The sequence below is a fragment of the Aristolochia californica genome, unplaced genomic scaffold (genome assembly GCF_029961685.1).
Source record: "Aristolochia californica isolate CCGP_79_NKW_82.1479 unplaced genomic scaffold, dmAriCali1.0.hap1 SCAF_16, whole genome shotgun sequence".
In the NCBI taxonomy this organism is placed as follows: domain Eukaryota; kingdom Viridiplantae; phylum Streptophyta; class Magnoliopsida; order Piperales; family Aristolochiaceae; genus Aristolochia; species Aristolochia californica.
The window spans coordinates 13,278,417-13,299,446 of NW_027181837.1; the positions used below are offsets into that span (position 1 = coordinate 13,278,417).

The following is a 21,030-nucleotide window of genomic DNA, read 5'->3' on the forward strand; positions in this document are numbered from 1 at the left end:
TATATTGGAGTCTAGTTTCTAATTCAAAAAGAATAGTTGAGATCAGATTTTTCTAGAAAGATAAATAGACATATGAAGCAGCAAAGGTGAAGTAGCAGAAAAGTTTCATGTATCAGTAGAAAGCTTCAACTTTCAAGCAATTTAATGTTATCAAGAACGAGATTTTATATGGAGAGTTTTATATCAAAAGAAATATTTGTAAGTCCATTTTCTTACCTATTCAACCAATTCTCAATCTGAGTTTTTTATATGGAGATATCGATCTTGGAAGAGTCAATGGTCATGCTGGCTAAAGGAGAAAAAAGTACTCAGTTCGGCCAGATTACAGTTCGAAATCTATCAGATTATTTATCTCAAAATAAGTATATTTTATGAAGAGAAGTTATACTTGGATGAAATTTATTTAATTTTAGTTTTAGAAAGAGAAAATTTTATGTCAATCCAATCTATATTTAAGAAGATATTTTTAGAAGATGAGTATCATTCTTGATGGAGGAGGCCAACAAAAAAATAGGGTTTCAAGGCTTCATTTTGAAGGGGCGATTCAAATTTTTTTCAAGAATAAAATAGGTAGAGGAGTGTGTCTAGTGGATCTAAGGCATTTCTGTCTCAACATCTCAAAAACAAAAATCAAAGAATTTTAATATAGATAAAATAAAGTTTTTACATAGTAATATCTTTTTTCTTTGCCATCTCAACTAGATGCATCGACCCACAATAAGAGTAAAAAAATCGACTTTTATAGTGTGGGAAGATAGAGCATGGAGCTCAAACTAGCTAGCCCTCCCCAACCATCCCATGTTATCTAGAAAAACAAGAACTATTAGAGCATACCCACTTCCACTAACCTGAAATATGACTCAAAGGAATTAGTTAAGCATATAGAAATTAAACAATTAATCTTGAAAAAAATTCATTAGTTTTGTCTCTTCAATCTCCAAAGAGGAAGGCAAATGGGTGTCAGAGGATGCATCTCATGGTATCATCTAATAAGTAGGTGTCTCACTTTTAAACACTAAGCAAACTAAAAAATGGACGATATTCCATTTATAGGATGGTCTTGAGAGAATATGTTTAGGCAGAAAAAGGACGAGAGAAAACAAAGACTGCCAAAAATGGAAAAGAGTGTTTTGAATCAGACATTATCACAATTGATGCATTATTCGCAATACAATTTCATAAATATCAAATTTTTTACATACCTCTTCTGTGAAGATCTCCAAATTTATACACTCATTGGAGCTCAAGTAAGAAATTATAATTTTTAAGTAATAAACCCAGTCACCTAATTGCCAAAGGCAAAGAATATAACTGAAAAAAAAACTACATTTATGCGTGTGAAAGAGGGAGAGAACGAGATGGTAGACTTTTGCCTGGCTCGTCGTCCTTGCCGTTTCCATTTGTGGTCACCACCGATGGACATTTACTATCGTCCGTGTCACCGAAGATTCCCAATGGTGAACCAAGGCCGACAGATCAGTCAAGGACAGAGTTTACTCTCCTGTAGTTGCAACTCCCTCGATAACACGAAGCCATGAAGAACCTTGATGGGAGGTTGGCTAATATGATCTACGGTATGGTCCCCAATCTCAAAACTCACTAACCCCTTCAGTTTAACACCATCGCTGAGAATGATTAGAGAGCGGAAGTGCCAAACAGGAACAGAGAACAGAACGCCGGTGATTTCTACACGAAATCTGATCATATGGAGGGAGCTAAGATTTCTGGCTTCCATTTCCATTTTATTCAATGAATTTCATGAGGATAATTAGCAATTAAATTAAGATCTTACAGTTGGAATTAGAGCGAGACCTCTGATCCTGCGTATCGATTCCACTCTTGCTCTCTGTTTCTATTTGGGGAGTCTCATTTTTACGAGAAATGATATTTTTTTAGTTGGAGAGTCATCGAGAATGTCGATGTAAAACATCCCGACGACTCGCGATTGTCGAGCGGGCACGAACGATCATGTAGACTAGCGGCACTCGGCCAGAAAGCTGATCAACGCAGTTGAGCTCTCTCTGTGCACTCACCGGGGTGATGGTTGGCGGCTATCGCATCAGTGAAATGCGTCGTAGTCAGCGACCATTCTGAAAGATTCTCCGATGTCGACGTCGTTAAGGGACGCCAGTTACAGGTATTTTTTGCACACGGCTGGAGGTTGAAGACGACCTCCAACGCGCATAATCATGGTTAATGAAAACCATAAGGTATTTTGGTAAATAACGGGCGCTTTGGTTCGGGTTGAGTCGTCTGCAACTTGCCGTTCCAACTCGGCAACCGAGTTTCAGGCCTGGGCGACTCGGTGTAAAAAAAAAGGCGGTTTGGGTTGACTCGGACAGGTTGAGTTGGATCGCCGCTCCAACTCGCTGAAACAAGTTGCCCGAGAGAGGACCGAGCCGAGTCGGTTCTCATAGAATTATTTTTGCGCCAGCGGGGATTCGAACCGAAGCGTGGCAAAAAATTCGACGCCAGTCACCATTAGGCCACTGGGCATCGTGTGTCAAATATGTTGTATTTTATAGATTTATTTCCTGTAATTTTTTTTTATGCATTTTGACATATACTTAAATGCATGAAATTAGAGTTATGCATAATATTATAGTTTTTTAATTATGCATATATTATGCAAATATTTTGTGCATAATGATAACATATTAGTATTAGTTAAAATTATGCAATTCATACAATTCTCATATTAATTTCGCATTTATGCGATTTAATGTCTAGTGATTCATATAATTTTTTATTAATTAGAGAGTAGTCATAGCATGTTTAATTTAATAAAAAATTATATATTATGATTAGGATCACATAAAGAATATTAGACATTAACTGTAACTAATTTTAGTTAATAAAATAAATTTTATCCCACAAGGATTTTTATTATATTTGCGTTTATTAGTTAGGATAAAATATCAAGTTATTCATAATTTACCCACAAGAATTATGAATTCATACATAATTTGATAGTTTTATCATAAATTTTAATCATAAAGAAAATGTAGACATTAATTTTAATTAATTATACTTAATATAATAAATTTTATCCCACAGGAATTTGTATTATATTTGAGTTTATTAATTAAGATAAAATATCAAATTATTCATAATTGACCCACTGGAATTATGAATTCATAAATAATTTGATAGTTTTATCATAAACTTTACTCATAAAGAATATTGAATATGCTTGAATTAAAATTTTTAGCCCACATGCCTTTTTTTATATCAATAGATTCAATTTTTAAGCATGATATTTTATTCAGGCCTCATTTTTAACATAAGCATGTAATTTGTAATTTTATGCAGTTGTACAGACTGCAAATTTCTCTGATATTCGTTGTGGTATCCCTGATCTTAAGGGAGATAACTCTAAGGTCTAGAAAGAAAAAATTCTTCTTCATTTAGGGTGGATGGACATAGACTGTGCTATTAGGAAAGACGAACCACCAACAATTACTGATACCAGCACTACCGTTGAAATCATGCTTTATGAACGATGGGAGTGATCTAATCACCTCAATGTGATGTTCATTAAAACTAGAATTTCTGCTGGTATTCGTGGTTTTGTTGATCATCATGAAAAGGTCAAAGACTTGCTGAAAACCATTGATGGACAATTTGTCACTTTAGACAAGGCACTAGCAAGCACCCTAATCATGAAGCTCTCATCCCTAAGGCTCACCAGTATGAGAGGTGTGCACGAGCACATCATGCACATGAGGGATATTGTGGCTCAATTGAAGAAACTCAATGTTGAAATGTCGGAATCTTTCCTAGTGCACTACATCTTGAATACCCTTCCACAACAATATGGACCCTTCAAAATCTCATACAACACACATAAGGATAAATGGTCAATTAATAAACTTTTGACCATGTGTGTTCAAGAGGAAGGGAGACTAGTGATGGAACAAGGAGAAAGTGCTATGCTGGCAACGTATGGAAAGGGCAAACACCAAGCCAAATAGAAAGGGAAGGGCAAAATACACCCCCCCCCCCCCCCCCAAGCTGGTATTAAGAAAGATTCGAAGAGTTTCTTTTGTAAAAAGAAGGGACACATGAAGAAGGAATGCGCCAAATTTCAGAAATGGCTTGCGGACAAAGGTAATCCAACTTCATTTGTTTGTTATGAATCTAATATGGTTAATGTCAATATTAACACATGGTGGATTGATTCTGGATCAACAATCCATATATCTAATTCCTTGCATTGTTTGCAAAAACTAAGGAAACCAGTGGAAAGTGAGCATAACAATTTCTCAGGAGACAAGATGAGCTCACATGTGGAAGCTACAGGAACTTGCTATTTAAATTTAAGTAGTGGCTTTGCTTTAAAATTAGACAAGACCTTTCATATTCTAAGTTTTTCTAGAAACTTGATTTCAGTTTCAAGGCTTGTACCTTATGAATATTCCTTTAATTTTTCATACTCATCTTTTAGTTTATATTATAAGTCTGATTGTGTTGGGAATTGTACTTTGTTTGATGGTCTTTATAGCATTAATTTACAAAAAAATGCTACTTATGATTCAATGCATGTTCACACTGGTACTAAAAGAGGTGTTATTAATGAGGACTCCTCTACATTGTGGCACCGGAGATTAGGTCATATCTCCATGGATAGAATTAAAAGATTAGTAAATAAAGGGGTACTTAATACTATGGATTGTACTAATTTTGAGACTTGTGTAAACTGCATTAAAGGAAGGCAGACTAACAAGTCAAAGAAAGGTGCCAATAGGAATTCAGACATATTAGAGATCATACCTACTGATATACGTAGTCCAGACATGGACTCACATGGTCAGAAATACTTCATCTCTTTTATAGATGATTACTCACGATGCATGTATCTTTATATGCTTTATAACAATAATGAAACATTAGATGCCTTTAAGATCTTTAAGGCAAAAGTAGAGACACAATATGGTAAGTAAATTAAGATCATGAGATCAGATAGAGGTGGAGAATACTATGGTAGATACATAGAGAATGGACAAACACCTAGACCATTTGCAAAGTTTCTTCAAGAACACGGGATTATTGCCCAATACACCAAGCACCGGACCAAAATGGTGTAGCAGAAAGAAGAAACCGAACATTATTAGGCATGGTACGGAGTATGCTTAGCAGGTCCAATCTTCCTAGATCCTTGTGGGTTTAAGCACTTAAGCCGACAGTGTATATATTAAACCGATTTCTAACCTAGGTTGTTCCTAAAATGCCATTTGAATTATGGAAAGGTTGGAAACCGAGTTTGCGACATATGAGCATTTGGGGATGCCCATTTGAAGTAAGAAGAAACTGGACCCAAGGACCATTAGTGGGTATTTCATTGGATATGCTGAAAGGTCCAAAGGTTACAGATTTTATTGTCCATCTCACAGCACTAGGATTGTGGAATCAAGAAATGCAAAGTTTCTTGAAAATGATTTGATCAGTGGGAGTAATCCAACTCTGAACATAGTTTCTGAGAAAGATCATTCAGAATCTCAACCTTCTACCTTAAGTGATAAATTGCTTATTGTTTACAACACCCCTCAAGTAAAAACTGGTGTTGAACAACTAATCATTGAAGTTCCACAAGATGCTGATGACATTCCAGTAGATCAGGTAGTTCAAGAGTTGCCAAGAACTTTTGAGCAGCTAGTTGAACCACATACTTCTCAGGAATATGATGGTACAACATTAAGAAGATCTACTAGACCAAAAAGTTCAACAATTCATGATGATTATGTTGTGTATCTGCAAGAAACTGACTACAACATTGGAGCCAAAAATGATCCTAAGTTCTTTTCACGAGTCATGAGTTGCAAAGAATCAGAATTATGGTACAATGCCATGAAGGAAGAGATGAATTCTATGAAGAGTAGCTGAGTCTAGGATCTTGAGTTGCCTAGTGGATTTAAAGCCATTGGATGTAAATGGGTCTCTAAGACAAAGGAAGACTCATTGGGCAACACCTAGAAATACAAGGCAAGACTCGTTGCCAAGGGATTCACTCAGAAAGAAAGAATCGATTACACGAAGACTTTTTCTCCTGTATCTAAGAAAGATTCATTGCGTATTATTTTGGCATTAGTAGCCCATTTTGACTTAGAGTTGCAACAAATGGATGTGAAAACGACATTTCTCAATGGATATCTAGAGGAGGAAGTTTACATGAAATAGCTTGAAGGATTCCTCTCTTGTGATGGTGAGCAATTGGTTTGCAAGCTAAAAAATCCATATATGGATTAAAACAAGCTTCCCGCCAATGGTAATTGAAATTCCATAATGTAATTTCTTCATTCGGTTTCGTAGAAAACATTATGGATCAATGTATATACCAAAAGGTCAGTGGGAATAAAAATTTTTTTCTTATTTTATATGTGGATGACATTTTGCTAGCAACCAATGATAAAGGTTTTCTGCATGAGGTGAAACAATTTCTCTCTAAAAATATTGATATGAAGGATATGGGTGATGCATCTTATGTCATTGGCTTTAAGATTCATAGAGACGGATTTTGAGGTATCTTAGGTTTGTCTCAGGAAACATGTATTAATAATGTTTTAGAGAGATTTTGGATAAAGGATTGTTCACCAAGTGTAGCTCCCATTGTGAAGGGTGATAGGTTCAATTTGAGCCAATGTCCGAGGAATGACCTTGAAAGGGAACAAATTAAGGACATTCCATATGCTTCTGCTGTCAGAAGCATAATGTATATTCAAGTCTGCACAAGACTTGACATTGCATTTGTTGTAGGAATGTTGGGACGATATCAGAGTAATCTAGGGATAGAACACTGGAGAGTTGCAAAGAAAGTAATGAGGTAACTTCAAGGAACCAAAGACTACATGCTGACGTATAGACGGACGGACAATTTAGAAGTAATTGGCTACTCAGATTCTAACTTTGTTAGCTATATTGATTCACGCAAATGAACATTAGGATACATTTTCTTGATGGCCAGTGGAGCTATATCATGGAGGAGTGCCAAACAAACTTTGACTGCCACATCCACTATGGAAGCCGAGTTAGTTTCCTGTTTTGAGGCTACTTCACATGGTGTACGGCTTAAGAGTTTCATTTTTGGGCTTAGAATTATGGATTATATCTCTAGGTCAGTGAGAATATATTGTGACAATTCAGCTGCTAAATTTATGGCCAAGAAAAATAATAGTGGAAGTCGAAGTAAACACATCGACATAAAGTATTTGGCCATAAGAGAACGTGTTAAAGAAAAGAAAGTGGTCATGGAGCACTTAAGCACTGAATTAATGATAGTTGATCCTTTGATTAAGAGCTTGCCACCATTTAAATTCAAGGATCATGTCGTGATTATGGGACTTGGTTCCAGTATGTAATTTTTCATTGTATGAACAATGTTATTTTAGTGAAATTCTTAATTATTGCGATGTTTCTCTCATATTTATGTGCACCTTAATTTGAGAAAATTCATCTGTGTTGGACTAAGAATAAACATAAGGTTTATTCATAAAGTATAAGAAATAAATACATATTAATACATGGAAGGTAATACTCATCATTAAAGGACATATCACCATGATTCATGTGTTTATTACTTAAATTTAGATTATCGATGGTTTTAAGATTATATTAGAAGTTTGGACCAAGTAGGAGAATGTTAACCGTTTCTCATCAGAAACAGTTTCTCATACAGAGACGATTGGTCTCAACTTCTGGTAGTTGCAACTCCCTCGGTAACATGAAACCATGAAGAACCTTGATGGGAGGTTGGCTAATATGATCAACGGTTTGGTCCCCAATCTCGGAATTCACTCACCCCTTTAGTTTTACACCATCGCTGAGAGTGATTAGAGAGGGGAAGTGCCAAATAGGAACAGAGAATAGAACGCCGATGATTTCTACATGGAATTTGATCGTATGGAGGGAAGAATAATTTTTGGGCTTCCGTTTCCATTTTATTCAATGAATTTCATGAGGATAATTAGAAATTCAATTAAGATCTTACAAAGCATGGTCACGAATCCGAGGATGGCTTGCAGCATGTTGTTCCAGTCAATCTCTGCCACACACCTCATCATCATCACGACAACCAGGATTGGAGGCGGATCCACCGCCCATAGGGAGAATCCACGCCAACAACAGCGTGAAGAAGAGAGACAGGAAGAAATACATCGCCGCCATCAAAACCGTTAGCCCTGTCTGTCCCCCCTCACGAATCCCTGTCGACTTTATGAACGCCGTCACCAGCGATGTTCCTAGCAGTGAACCCACCATGATGGCTGTCGCATCTCACATAAATGCGAAGTATTGACCCTCGAAATCGCCTGACTCGTTCGTGAATCCGGCAAAGCTAGCCATTGTGTATAGTGTTCCCATCGTGTCTAAAACGTCCATGTACATGTGTTGTAGATTGTAATCACAAGGTAATTCAAAAAATTGATGAAGGATCAATATCATTCAAAAACATGTTGTTGGCTTTTGTAAGCCTTACAAATAGCTAAAAATAGAAAAACAAACCTTCTTATGATCCAAATAACGTGGTAAATGGCTACGGAAGTAGTCTACAAATCCTAAATAATAGAATCTTTCTAAATTCAACTAACAACCCCAATAATTCCTCCCCTAAACTGATTACTGTAATGCTTTCAGTTTACTTGTGGTATCACACACACACACACATTGACTCACGTAGCTTCAAGAATACATCAAGCTTAAGTGGTTTTGTCATAATGTCTGCAACTTGTTCTTGTGTGACACAATGCTTCAGCTCAACAACTCCATCGTTGGTCAAATCATGCAAGAAATAAAACCTTAAATCAATGTGTTTGTTGCGTCCATGCATGATTGGGTTCTTGGATAGCTTAATGGTAGAACTGTTGTCACATAACACAGTGGTACACTTGCCTTGAGAATGACCAAGCTTCTCCAATACTCTCTTCATCCACACCCCTTGACAAGCACAAGAGGTAGCTGCCACAAACTCTGCTTTAGTAGTGGACAAAGCAACTACGGGCTATTTTTTAGAGGACCAAGACACAACTCCTTCACTGAGTAGAAACACATAACCAAAAGTTTTTTTCCTATCATCTACATCTCCTGCATAATCACTGTTTGTATATGCCATCAATTCTCCATTACCCTCCTTTTGATAAAAGACACCCAAATCCACAGTACCTTTCAAGTATCGTAACACCCTTTTCCCAACTTACAAATGCAACTCAGTTGGACTTGCCATGAATCTGCTAACTAGGGACACCACATACATCAAGTCTGGTCTTGTTTCAGTTAGATACATAAGACTTCCGACCAATTGTTTGTACATTATAGTGTTGGAAGATAAGATCAAGCCCAAACGACCAAGGAAGACCCACATATGTAAGATTATTATAAGATGGGCCACATGACCAAGAAAGGCCCACAAGACTGGCCCAAGCCCATAACAAGTAGGACCCACAATGATTACCAAGAGCTTACATCCTTCTCACATCAGTTGGAAGATCAAGAAGGACTCACAAAAGTATCTTTATCTTAGGGTCATGACCAAGAAGAGTTTTAGTTTTAGTTATATTTGTATTTTATCAATATTGAGTTACCTAATTATATTAGGACTTACCTTAAGTGTTAGAGTTTGGGTGTAATTGGGACAAGGGTAGTTTTATTGTAATTGGACTCTACTACCTTCCTCTATTATAAATAGAAGTTCATGTACACTGATTACAACAAGTTATTGATGTCAATGAAGTATTTCACTTTTCCATAAATTCAACATGGTATCAGAGCAGGTTTTGTTAGTTGACTTGGTCAACTCACAGAGGTAATGTGATCCTTTTTCTCTAAACCCTAAACCTTAGGTCTAGGTTCGTAGTTATTTTTTTCAGTCCCTACACCCATAGTTTCCTTTGCATTTTTTACCTCCATACGAAGTTTTAAATATTTCAAAGTATATATTTATGGAAATATTTTTGACTTTACTTTCAAAATAAGAATGATTTTTTTTCCAATCACAGTTATATATAGAGAGTTATCGATATTTTAATGAACAAAGGTCAGATTGCAAAAAAGGTTCGAGCAGCAACAACAATCTTCAAATTCTGAGGTATTTTTTGCTATCAAGAACTAGACTTTATCTGCAGAAATATATATCAAACGAAATATCTGTAAGTCTATTCTTTTACCTATTCAATGAATTTTTTATCTAAGTTATGTGCAAAGAGAAATCGATATTTGAAGCAGCAAAGGTCAGATTGAAAAAGAGGTTCAAGAGGCAGCAGAAAGCCTCAACTTCCGAGGTATTTTAAGCTATCAAGAAAGAGACTTTATATGGATAATTATATATAAAGAGAAATGTATGTAAGTCTATTTTTGACCTATTCAACCAATTCTCAGTATGATTTTTTTATAAGGAGATATTGATCTTGGAAGAGTCAATGGTCGTTCTGGAAAAACAGGAGAAACAGAACTTAGTTTGGCCAGATGACAGAGAATGAAAACTATCATATTGTTTATCTTCTGATAATTATATTTTATGAAGATATATTATACTTGGATGAAATTTATTTAAGTCTACTTTCAGAAGGAAAAACTTTCATGTCAATCTGATCTATATTGAAAGATATATTCGAATTGGAAGAATCAAAGGTCATGCTAGTATTCAGTTGTATTGAAAAATCCGAATTTATGCCAATTGTTTTGCATAACTTTTTGAGTTGATCAGGAAAATATCTCACTTCTCCCTGGTTTGAGGGCTTATTTATAAATCTCTGTTATTTGGGTTTATTGCTACATCTATGATATTTGGTGCAAGCTGGGATCATTGCCATTACCTCCCAGTTTGAGGGAAGTAGAAGAAGAACAAGAAAGAGGCATTTTATTCCTTATGTTGTGGAAAAGTTTATATGACCAAAATATTCAAGAAAGGGGAGAACAAAAGATGAAGCTTGTGCATCAAAGAAGAAATTTTTATATCGGATTATTTCATGGGTTCTTTGACAAAGTTTACTATTTGGTTCGTGTTATATGTGTTGGAAGATGGTCGTGTTATATTCAGCTGCAACTATTATGTCTCTTTGGGGACATTATTATTGAAGAAAGGTGGCCTCATGTCATCATTTATTTCATCCCCGTCAAAAAATGAAAATTATTTGTGGTTAGAAGTCTATGACGGAGGAACTTATGATTACATCTATGTTTATCCTCCCCCACCGTAATGGCTTTTATGTCTCCTACCACTTGAGAGTCGTTGTCCTATGGAGGGACACAGTGGTGGACACTTCAGAGCAATGCCGATAAACACACTACCGAAAGCAGTGGAGTGTGCTTGTTAAACACCTAGCCAATACTACCCAAAAGACCGGCCTATTAGGAGCGGAAGACATAGGTACTTAACCCCAGGACCATAACAGTACACCCCACCCTCCTGAGCCGACGACCACAGTGGCCTTAACACAGCAACGGGGACCAGGTCAAGAGCCCATACTCCCTTACGGCGCCCCGCTAGGGGTGTGCCGTCCACCTGCGCACATGGGGACTCAAAGTCGAGACGTAGCGCCTGATCTGATACCAAATCCAGATTCAACCCAAACAACTCAGCACCACCATCCACACTCACCTCCACCAGTGCCGACCACCGACGTCAATTCCGCGACGGTGACCTCCAAAATTGGGGACTCAACATGTCCCAAATCGGAAGGATATCACGAAATCCCTTCAGCGACACCCACGGAAGACCGTTTCCATGTCCCCCCTCAAGTCCGAAAGCTCGCCCTTTCGGAAGAGATTTCCGAAATCCCGAAACCAAACCTCCCCTACTCACAGCTAACCACACTCCGTTCCGAACAGGAGAGGGAAAATTTTCCAGCCATTCCGACCAGGAAATATTTCCGCGAGCACTCTATCTCGGCAAATTTCCAAGCGGCGAAGCCTCCAAGGGCTGTTGTTCACCGCCGGAGCAGTAGGAGACTCCGTCGGCGAAATTTCCGCACTGTGCGGTGCCGTGAGGACGGCATACGACCGCCGCCCGCCTTAGTCGGTGCCGTGAGGGAAGGAGCCGAGGTTCCCGCAATGTCCGACGACCGCTATGTTTGGGATCGGCATGAGGATGAGGAAGATTTCCGATTTCCCCAGAAGACCAGTTAGCGAAATTTCCGCCGAAGGAGGAAGCTGATTCCCGATACAAATTTTCCTAAGTTAGGAAAATTTGATCAACGCAGGAAACTGAGTCGCGCTCGGGACCGGGTTTCCAGAACCGAGTCAACCCAGGCCAACTCGGACCGAGTCAATCGGGAAAAAAAAAAAAATCCTTCGCTGGCTTGAGGCTCTCCTATACCGCAGTTGACACTGCTTCCGAGCTCGAAGACAAACTCGTCTTCCAAGGGGTGTAATGTTATGCATGAAATAACATTATTATTTTATTTGTTTTCTTTAATTTACTTTATTTTATTTCAGTTTTAGGTTATAGGGGTATTTTAGGAATATTTTATTTATAGGGTATTTTTTGAATATTTTATTTATTGGGGTATTTTTTGAATATTTTATTGTAAACCCTAATCGGGTGAACCCTATTTAAGGGGTAAGAGTAATGAGAAACACAAGCATTGAGTATTGAAGTTAATTTAGAGTAAGCTTAGAGTAAACATGTCGGATTCTCCCTTTGAGATCTAGGTCGAGCTTCCTTCAAAGTTCAATCATCCCATTCCTATTCATCGTCATCGTCTTCCTCACGAGTCAGATCCGGGACCGTAACAAATCTTTTATGATTCATGTCAAGAGGGTTTTAGTTGCTGTAATGACTCAAGAACACCCCTTTCCCTTCACTGAATTCATTCCCCTTGAAAAGGAGTTTCCTGTTCTTAATTGTGAACAAACCCAGCTAGTCAAGGAAGCTCCTTGAGGCCCCAACATGGAACCCCCCTTTCTTATGGCTCACGTCAAGGTAGGGTTTCCAATATCATGCAGCACTGGTTCCTTACGTAAAAGAGAAACATAAATTTAATCTCAATGCTTGGAATAAAATTAGCAAATACCTCTGGACGTCAACACCCAACCAGAAACAAAAACTCGTCCTCCTTCCTGGGTAGACTCACGTCAAGACCTCTCCTTTTCTGGAATTTCCTTGAAGAGGTAGTCTCTCCCTTGCAACTCGGAATAGAAGGGTGTGTCCTCTTCTTCTTCCTCCCACGATCTCCTCAAAGACTCTCCAATGGATGCAACAAACCACCAAAGAGAGTTCAAGCCAAGAACCCTAGAATAGGGAGCCTAGAAGGAACCTAAATTACCCTAGTTTATGCTAATTCTGAACTTTCTTTATTTCTCCATCCTTACCCCTTAAATAGGGTAATTAACATCAACATAGGTTAGGGTTATAAAACCCAATTCTACCCCTACCTTTAAGTTTGATTACAAATCAATAAAATTCAAAATTAAAAGGAACATAAATAATAAAATTAAAGTAGATGACTCAGTGTTATTGAGTCCATAACATCTGCCCCCCCCCCCCCCCCCCCCCCCCCCTTGGAGATCGAGCTTGTCCTCAAGCTCGGAAGCTTGGTAGACCTGGTGGAAGTTGTCGAGCCGCTTCCATTCTGCGTAGTTGTGGCCAATTGCTGCCCAGTAATGGCATGCAGGGAGATGTCCGGTGGTTCTTCCTCAATCATATCCTCTGTCACCTGATATCCTCATCTTCAGCCTTATCGATCAAAAAAAATCTTTTGCACTAATGCCCAACCCGATATGGTTCATCACAGTTGTAACACAAATTCTTAGCCTGTCGTTCTGCCATCTCAGCACTTGTCAATTTTTTTATATAAGGAGTGTAGAATGACTAGATCTCGGATCCCCTGTCAAAGTAATACCCGGGTTGTTTCTCGAAGGAATGCGTTCCCCTGACCATGGAGGTCGTCTGTGCTGGGCCTACTGTCTCAGTTCTAAAGCACGAGCTATATTCATAGCGTTGGATAAGTCAACAGGTGCATAGAGCTCCACCTCAAGCTTTAACGCCTCAGTCAGTCCTGTTGTAAACAGCCAACTTGTTGATCCACTTGTACCATACTGCTGGCTCGTGCTAATTTTCCTGGAACAATTTTTTATATTGCCTCACAGCCCCAGTTTGGCATAATAAAACCAAATCTCCCAAGGGGTTACTGTAAGCCGGAGGACCAAAACGGAGAGAATACAGTCGCTTAAATTCATCCCAATCTACCACCTCGCTATCAACCTCAACTAGCTGGTACCAAAGTTGTGCTTCCCCTAGTAAGTGGAAAACAGCTACGTTGACTCGGTCATAGGTTGGGACTCGCTGATGGCTAAAATTTTTTTCGCATCAATACAACCATATCAAAGGATCTTCTGACCCATTATAAGTAGGGAATTCCATTTTAGTATATCTCGAAACAGTGTCTCCCCCCTGGTAGAAGTGTCCCCCCGGAATGAGGGGTCCTTGCTGTCCCGAGAAACTCGTGCGCCTTGGAAATTCATCTCCCCCTCTGTTATACGAATGGTCCCCTCCTCTCTGATCTGGAATGAGAGGTACAATGCCTCCCCCCTGGTTGAGGTGTCCCCCCGGAACGAAGGGTCCTTGCTGACCCGAGACTCATCTCCCCCTCTGATCTACGAATGGTCTCCCGGAATTGGGTTCTTGCCAGTGCTCAGACCAGTCTCCATGTTATCCATCATTCCTTTCAAGGTTTCCAAAATGAGAGTGAACTTCTCCTCCAATGCAGCAAATTTCTTGCCAGTAGTTAGACCATTCTCCATGCCATCCATCCTTCCCTTCAAGGTCTCCATATCGATATCAATTTTTGAGAACCTCTCTAGGACAGTATCAAATTTTATTTCAAGCAATTCAAAGTATTCATTGGTGCTTCTTTCTGCCAGGTTACCCTTCTCTGATACCAAATGTTAAGCACTTAGCCAATACTACCCAAAAGACCGGCTTGTTATGAGCGGCAGACATAGGTACTTAACCCCAGGACTATAACAGTGCCCTACATCCAGCATTAATACTGGAGTATGAAGCAATGACTTACCGGCTAAGAGTGATTTTTACTCTCACTTATAATGCCGCAGGGCCTCATGGAAGGACGCAATAGCATGAGGGGGAATGTTGGAAGATGAAGGCATATTGGAAGATGTGCCATTTTATACAAAAATATTTTATACATCATTTGCAGCAAGCTGGGAGTTCATGTTGTTCTCTTACCCCCAACTTGAGGGGGAGTGTTGGAAGATAAGATCAAGCCCAAACGACCAAGGAAGACCCACAAATGTAAGATTATTATAAGATGGGCCCAAGCCCATAAGAAGTAGGACCCACAATGATTACCAAGAGCTGACATCCTTATCACATCAGTGGGAAGATCAAAAAGGACTCACAAAAGTATCTTTATCTTAGGGTCACGACCAAGAAGAGTTTTAGTTTAAGTTATATTTGTCTTTTATCAATATTGAGTTACCTAATTATTTTAAGACTTACCTTAAGTGTTAGAGTTTGCGTGTAATTGGGACAAGGGTAGTTTTATTGTAATTGGACTCTACTACCTTCCTCTGTTATAAATAGAGGTTCATGTACTCTGATTACAACAAGTTATTGATGTCAATGGAGTATTTCACTTTTCCATAAATTCAACATGTAGCATTCACCTTGGCTCCTTCTTCATCCTTCATTAGTCTAACGCAAGGAACAATGGGATTCTTCACACTATTACTCTTCTCCATCCGAAACTTCTCCAAAACTTCTTTTGTATACTTTCTTTGACTAATATAAATGGCTTCAGGATTTTTTAACACCTCCACACCAAGAAAATATTTCATCTTTCCCAAATCAGTCATATCAAATTCAAGTTTCATAGAATTCTTGAACTTAACAAACATACTCTCATCATTACCAGTAAAAATTAGATCATCAACATATAAGCTAATAATCAAAATTTTACCTCCATCTCCTGTTTTTATGAATAAGGTGTGTTCACAGCTGCACCTCTCAAATCCTTCTTTGACAAAATATGCTTCAATCTGGTTGTACCATGCACGAGGGGCTTGTTTAAGGCCATACAATGCCTTCTTCAATTTTTACACCTTATTCTCTTCACCTTTCTTCTCATAACCCTGTGGTTGCTCAACAAACACTGCTTCACTTAGATCTCCATGTAAGAAAGCATTTTTGACGTCAAGCTGAAACACATTCCAACTATTTCGAGCTGCTAAACCAATTACCATTTGAATCGTATCCCACCTAGCCATAGGTGCAAACACTTCAGTATAATCTATGCCATGTTGTTGTGCATACCCTTTTGCCATCAACTGAGCCTTACACTTGTCAACCTCACCATTTTCGTTGAGTTTAGTTTTGAAAACCCACTTTAATCCAATCTTTTTCATTCCTTTAGGCAAATATGTCAGCTCCTAAGTCCCATTTCTTTCGATCGCTTCTATCTCCAAGTCCATTGCAGCTCTCCACTTGGAAATCTAAACAACTTCTTCAAAGGTAGTCAGATTTGTAGTTGAGGTAAACATAACCAAATTGTTATGCTCAACTTCTTCTTCTGAAAATTCTCCTTCACTCACATAATCTTCCATTCAGAATGGTACTCTTCTGGTCCTCCCTTCTGGTGAGCTTACTTCAGATGTTGGAAAATTCTCTCCAGGTGACTCACTTGAAGATAAGCTAACCTCTCCACTTTCTGCTGGCACCTCCCCTTCAGATTCTTCTTCACTTTGACCAGGTTCACTTCCTTGTTCATTACTATCTTCCCACTAGAGGATATCAAGTCTTTCTTCTTCATTACTTCTCCCCCAATCCCAGCACTCATTTTCTTCAAAAACCACATCTTTGCTGACAACTATCTTCTTGGACACCGGATCATAAAGTCTATATGCTTTAGACTCTTCACTCATCCCTAGCACCACACACTGAAAGCTCTTATCATCCAACTTCTTTCTCTTATTGTCTGACAAATGAACATGGCCAATGCATCCAAAAACTCAAAAATAATCAACATTGGGTTTGACACCACTCCAAGCCTCTTCAGGAGTCATATCTTTCACTGCCAATGTAGGGCTTCTATTGCGCACATGTGTTATCCAATTTATTGCTTCTAGCCAGAATTTCTTTGGAACTTGCTTCTCTGACAACATACTTCTAACCATGTTCATGATCGTCCTGTTCTTGCGCTCAACTACTCCATTTTGTTGGGGACTGTAGGCTGCAGTAAGCTGCCTGCTAATACCATTAGATTTGCAAAAGACATTGAACTCGTGAGAGGTGAACTCTCCATTATCTGTGCACAAACAACAAATAAATATTCATGTCTCTTTCTCAACAAGGTTTTTATAATTCTTGAAGATAGTAAAAGCTTCGGTTTTTTCAGCAAGAAAATATATCCACACCTTACGACTGTAATCATCAATAAAGCTTATGAAATACCTCTTCTTATTATTGGAAACATGATTGATGGGTCCGCAGATGTCAGCATGTACCAACTGCAGTCTTTGTGATGCTCTCCATAAACTCCTCTTTGGAAATGCATCCTTGTGTTGCTTTCCCACCATGCAATCAGTACATATTTTGGATGGTGCCTTCAACTGTGGTAACCCTCTCACCATTTACTTATATTACAATGTTCTCAAACCCTAGAAATTCATATGCCCATATCTGTAGTGCCATAGGTGAGTGTTGTCTTCCAGAATTGTTTGGAAGCAAGTATGAGCTTTCGGTAGAATTCTTGCAAGAAAAATGAACATCCTATTTGCAGACATTGTTGTTTGCATAATAAACCCGCATTTGGGATCATAAACTCTACAAACTCCATGTTGTATCAAAATAGCTACACCTCTTTCTTGCAATTTTCCAACACTAAATAAGTTATTTTTCAACTCAAGTATATAGAAAACATTAGTGATTACCTGAGTAACTCCAGCAATTTGCAACCTAATGTTACCTTTTTCCAACACAGCCATTTTGGAATTATTCCCGAGCGTCACAGATTGATGGAATTCCTCATCAAGATCCTAGAACCACTCCTTATTTGTACACATATGATTGCTACACCCTGAGTCAATGAACCAGACATCTTCTCTCCTTGATTGATTAAGCTCCACATATGACATCAACAACATTTCTTCTTTCTCCTCAAGTTCAGCATAATTCACTTCCTTCTCCCATTTAGGACACTCATATTGAAAGTGCCCCAATTGATTACACTTATAACACTCAACTGTAGCTTTGTTGAATGCTTGTCTGCCTCTTCCTCGAGAAGCTCCACAAACTCGACTGCCTCCTCTTCCACTGCTTCTATCATCGTAGGTCACTTTTAATGCCTGCTCATCTCCTCTTCCATGCCTGTTCATCCTCTGCTCATGTACCAATAAGCTGCTCTGCAACTCATCAATGGTTAAGGTGTCTAAGTTATTAGACTTTTCAATCGAACACACAACATAATCGAACCTTGAGGTCATTGATCTCAAGATCTTTTCAATGATCCCCACTTGCTACATGTTTTCACCATGAATCTTTATCTTGTTTGCTATGATGAGTGTTCGAGCGAAGTATGCATCAACACTCTCACCCTCTTTCATCTGTAGAACCTCAAACTCCTTCCGAAGAGCTTGGAGTTGTGCTCTTTTGACTCTTGTGGAACCCTGGTACTTCTGCTTCATAGAGTCCCAGATGTACTTGGCAGTGTCTTTGTTGAGGATCGTCTCCATAATGGTTCGATCAATGACTTGGAATAGATAATTTTTTACCTTCAATTCTTTCAGCTCTTGGTCTGCAATTGATTTTTGTTGTGCTTCAGTAAGCACCACTCCTTCTACTACAACAGGGATTCCAGTCTCCACCAAACTCCAATACTCCTTTGAACGAAGAAAATTCTCCATAAGTATGGACCAATGATCGTAATGACCATCAAACTTAGGAATCGCAGGTTGAACATAATAATTTTCAGCCATTCTTTTCTTTTTTCAGTGTTTTTTTTTCAAACTGGGGCTGTTTTTTCATCTCTCAAAGAATGTGCCCTTTTTTTTTGGACTAGCGCTTTTTTTTTTCTCTCGAAGAAAGCGCCCTTTTTTTTTCTTTTCTCCTCCCACGGGTCGCTTTTCTCCTCCCGCACAGGCACTACTTTGCTTTCCCCTTTTCTCTCTTTTCTCCTCTCGTGCATTGCGTTTCTCCTCCTCCCACACGTCGCTTTTCTCCTCCCTCACACTGCTTCGCTTTCCCCTTTTTTCTCTTTTCTCCTCCCGTACGTCGCATTTCTCCTCCTCCCGCACGTCGCTTTTCTCCTCTCGCACAGGCCCTGCTTCTCTCCTCTTCCCCCTTTTTTTTTCTCCTCCAGCGCTGGTGCTGCTCCTCTTCTCATGGAAATCTCACCAGTGATTTTTCTCACCGTCTCTGCTCTCTTCAACTGTCTCTCTCGCCGTCGGGATGCTCCGGAATGTTCTTCCCGGAGGGGTCGCGCTCAGGAGGGATCTCGCGAGAGGTCTTGCGATATCGATCTTTGCTCTCTCGCCGTCTCTGCTTTTAGGAGGTTCTTCCCGATTCTCTCTCAAATTTTCTTTTGATCCCTAAACCTCTCTGTTTCTACGGCAACGGCGCAGGAACAAGAGGTTGACGAATTTTTTTTTCGAAGTTGCTAATCACAAGGTAATTCGGAAAATTGATGAAAGATCAATATCATTCAAAAACATGTTGTTGGCTTTTATAAGTGGTAAATGACTAAGAAAGTAGTATACAGATCCTAAATAATAGAATCTGAACAAATTCAATTAACAGCCCCAACAACAGGAACGTGACCAGAGCTTCCAAGAAGTAGCCTTTGCCGATTCCGGCAAAGCTCAACGCCCGCCCCTGTTGATTCTATCTTGTGCACGTCTACCACCTTCTTAAAATAACGGTACGAGGAATTGACCGTTTCGGTGTCTGGGAATGCCGTCACGCTTGTGTTGCGGAACCAGGAGATTACGGTGACGAATACGATGCCTTAGATCATTCCCCCCTTGATGTTTTGATGAGTCAGTAGCCGATTATGATGAAGCCCACTACGGCGAGCCATAAGGTGGGGCTCTCCATGCGGTGGTTCAGGCAGAGGATGTCACCGGAAAGTGATCCGCCCAGAATCACGGTGCCGTTAGAGAAGACGGGTGCGAGCATAGCCCGCGAGGAACGAGGGCACGCCGCTAACGTGACCAGGCCTACACCCTGGTTGTTCTGCAGACCTATGAAAGCCAGGAAGAGGCAAATTCCGGCAGAAGAAGCGACCCGAAGGGGTGGGGGAACGAGTTTCACAAGCTGGGATCGGAACTCGATGACGGAAATAAATAGAAAGATGAGCCCTTCGAGGAAGACGGCCGCTAGAGCAGTGCGGTACGAAAGGGAGCCGCTGCCATGGAAACCGACGGCCGTGTAGGAAAAATACGCATTTGCGCCCATACCAGGAACAAGCACGAGAGGAAGGTTAGCAAACAAGCCCATGATGAGGGAGCCGATGATGGACGATGCAGCGGTGGCAACAATGAGATCTCTGCGAGCCCCCTCGAGACAAGCCGCATAACCGGGGTTGACCGGCGGGAAAGTGCAGGTGAGTGGATCCGGCAGCAGAATGGCGTCAGAGGGACAAACTGAGAGTGACATGTTTGAGAGGGAGCAGAATGGAGTGCAGTCCGAAGTGGAGCAGGTGTCGCCGGAGTCGGCAAGAATAGAAGAATTGACGGCGAGGACGTAGGCCACGGTGAGAAAGGTTGTGGTTCCGGCACGGATCTCGGTAGTGAAGGTGGTGTTGCGAGCAGAGAGTTTGAAATATTTACCTACTCAGGTGCTGGCGACATAGTCATTGAGCCTTGTTAGTGACAAGTTCCGAGTTCCATCGAGACGTCGGCGACAGAGGAGGCGCCATGAGAGAGCAATATTGCAAAAACGGAGAGGGGGAAAGCTTTCTTCTTTCCCTGTTAGAGTCAGGAATTATGACAATTGACATCGTTGTAAACATTAAATAAGAAGGTCACGGAGAAAGAGATGAAAGGGACTACGGGAGTTACAGACAAAGCGGGCACGCCATGTTACTT

At 39.8% G+C, this 21,030-nt stretch overlaps 1 protein-coding gene and 1 pseudogene across 1 annotated transcript; one reads left to right on the plus strand and one right to left on the minus strand.

The window, feature by feature from the left end:
* The first annotated feature begins 4,667 nt into the window (after nucleotides 1-4,667).
* LOC137952622 (uncharacterized) lies at nucleotides 4,668-5,883 on the plus strand. Its single transcript, XM_068799693.1, has 2 exons — nucleotides 4,668-4,935; nucleotides 5,366-5,883. The coding sequence occupies exons 1-2, from the start codon at nucleotides 4,668-4,670 to the stop codon at nucleotides 5,881-5,883; spliced, it is 786 nt and encodes a 261-aa protein (XP_068655794.1).
* A 2,051-nt stretch (nucleotides 5,884-7,934) lies between these two features.
* Nucleotides 7,935-20,861, minus strand: LOC137952623 (adenine/guanine permease AZG1-like; annotated as a pseudogene).
* Between the last annotated feature and the right edge of the window lie 169 nt (nucleotides 20,862-21,030).

Excerpts from the sequence above, each read along its gene's own strand:
- LOC137952622 (XM_068799693.1), top strand. The coding sequence starts at position 4,668 with ATGGATTGTACTAATTTTGAGACTTGTGTAAACTGCATTAAAGGAAGG. Across the intron at positions 4,936-5,365 it reads AAAAGTAGAGACACAATATG|GTTACAGATTTTATTGTCCA; the intron begins GTAAGTAAATTA and ends AAAGGTCCAAAG.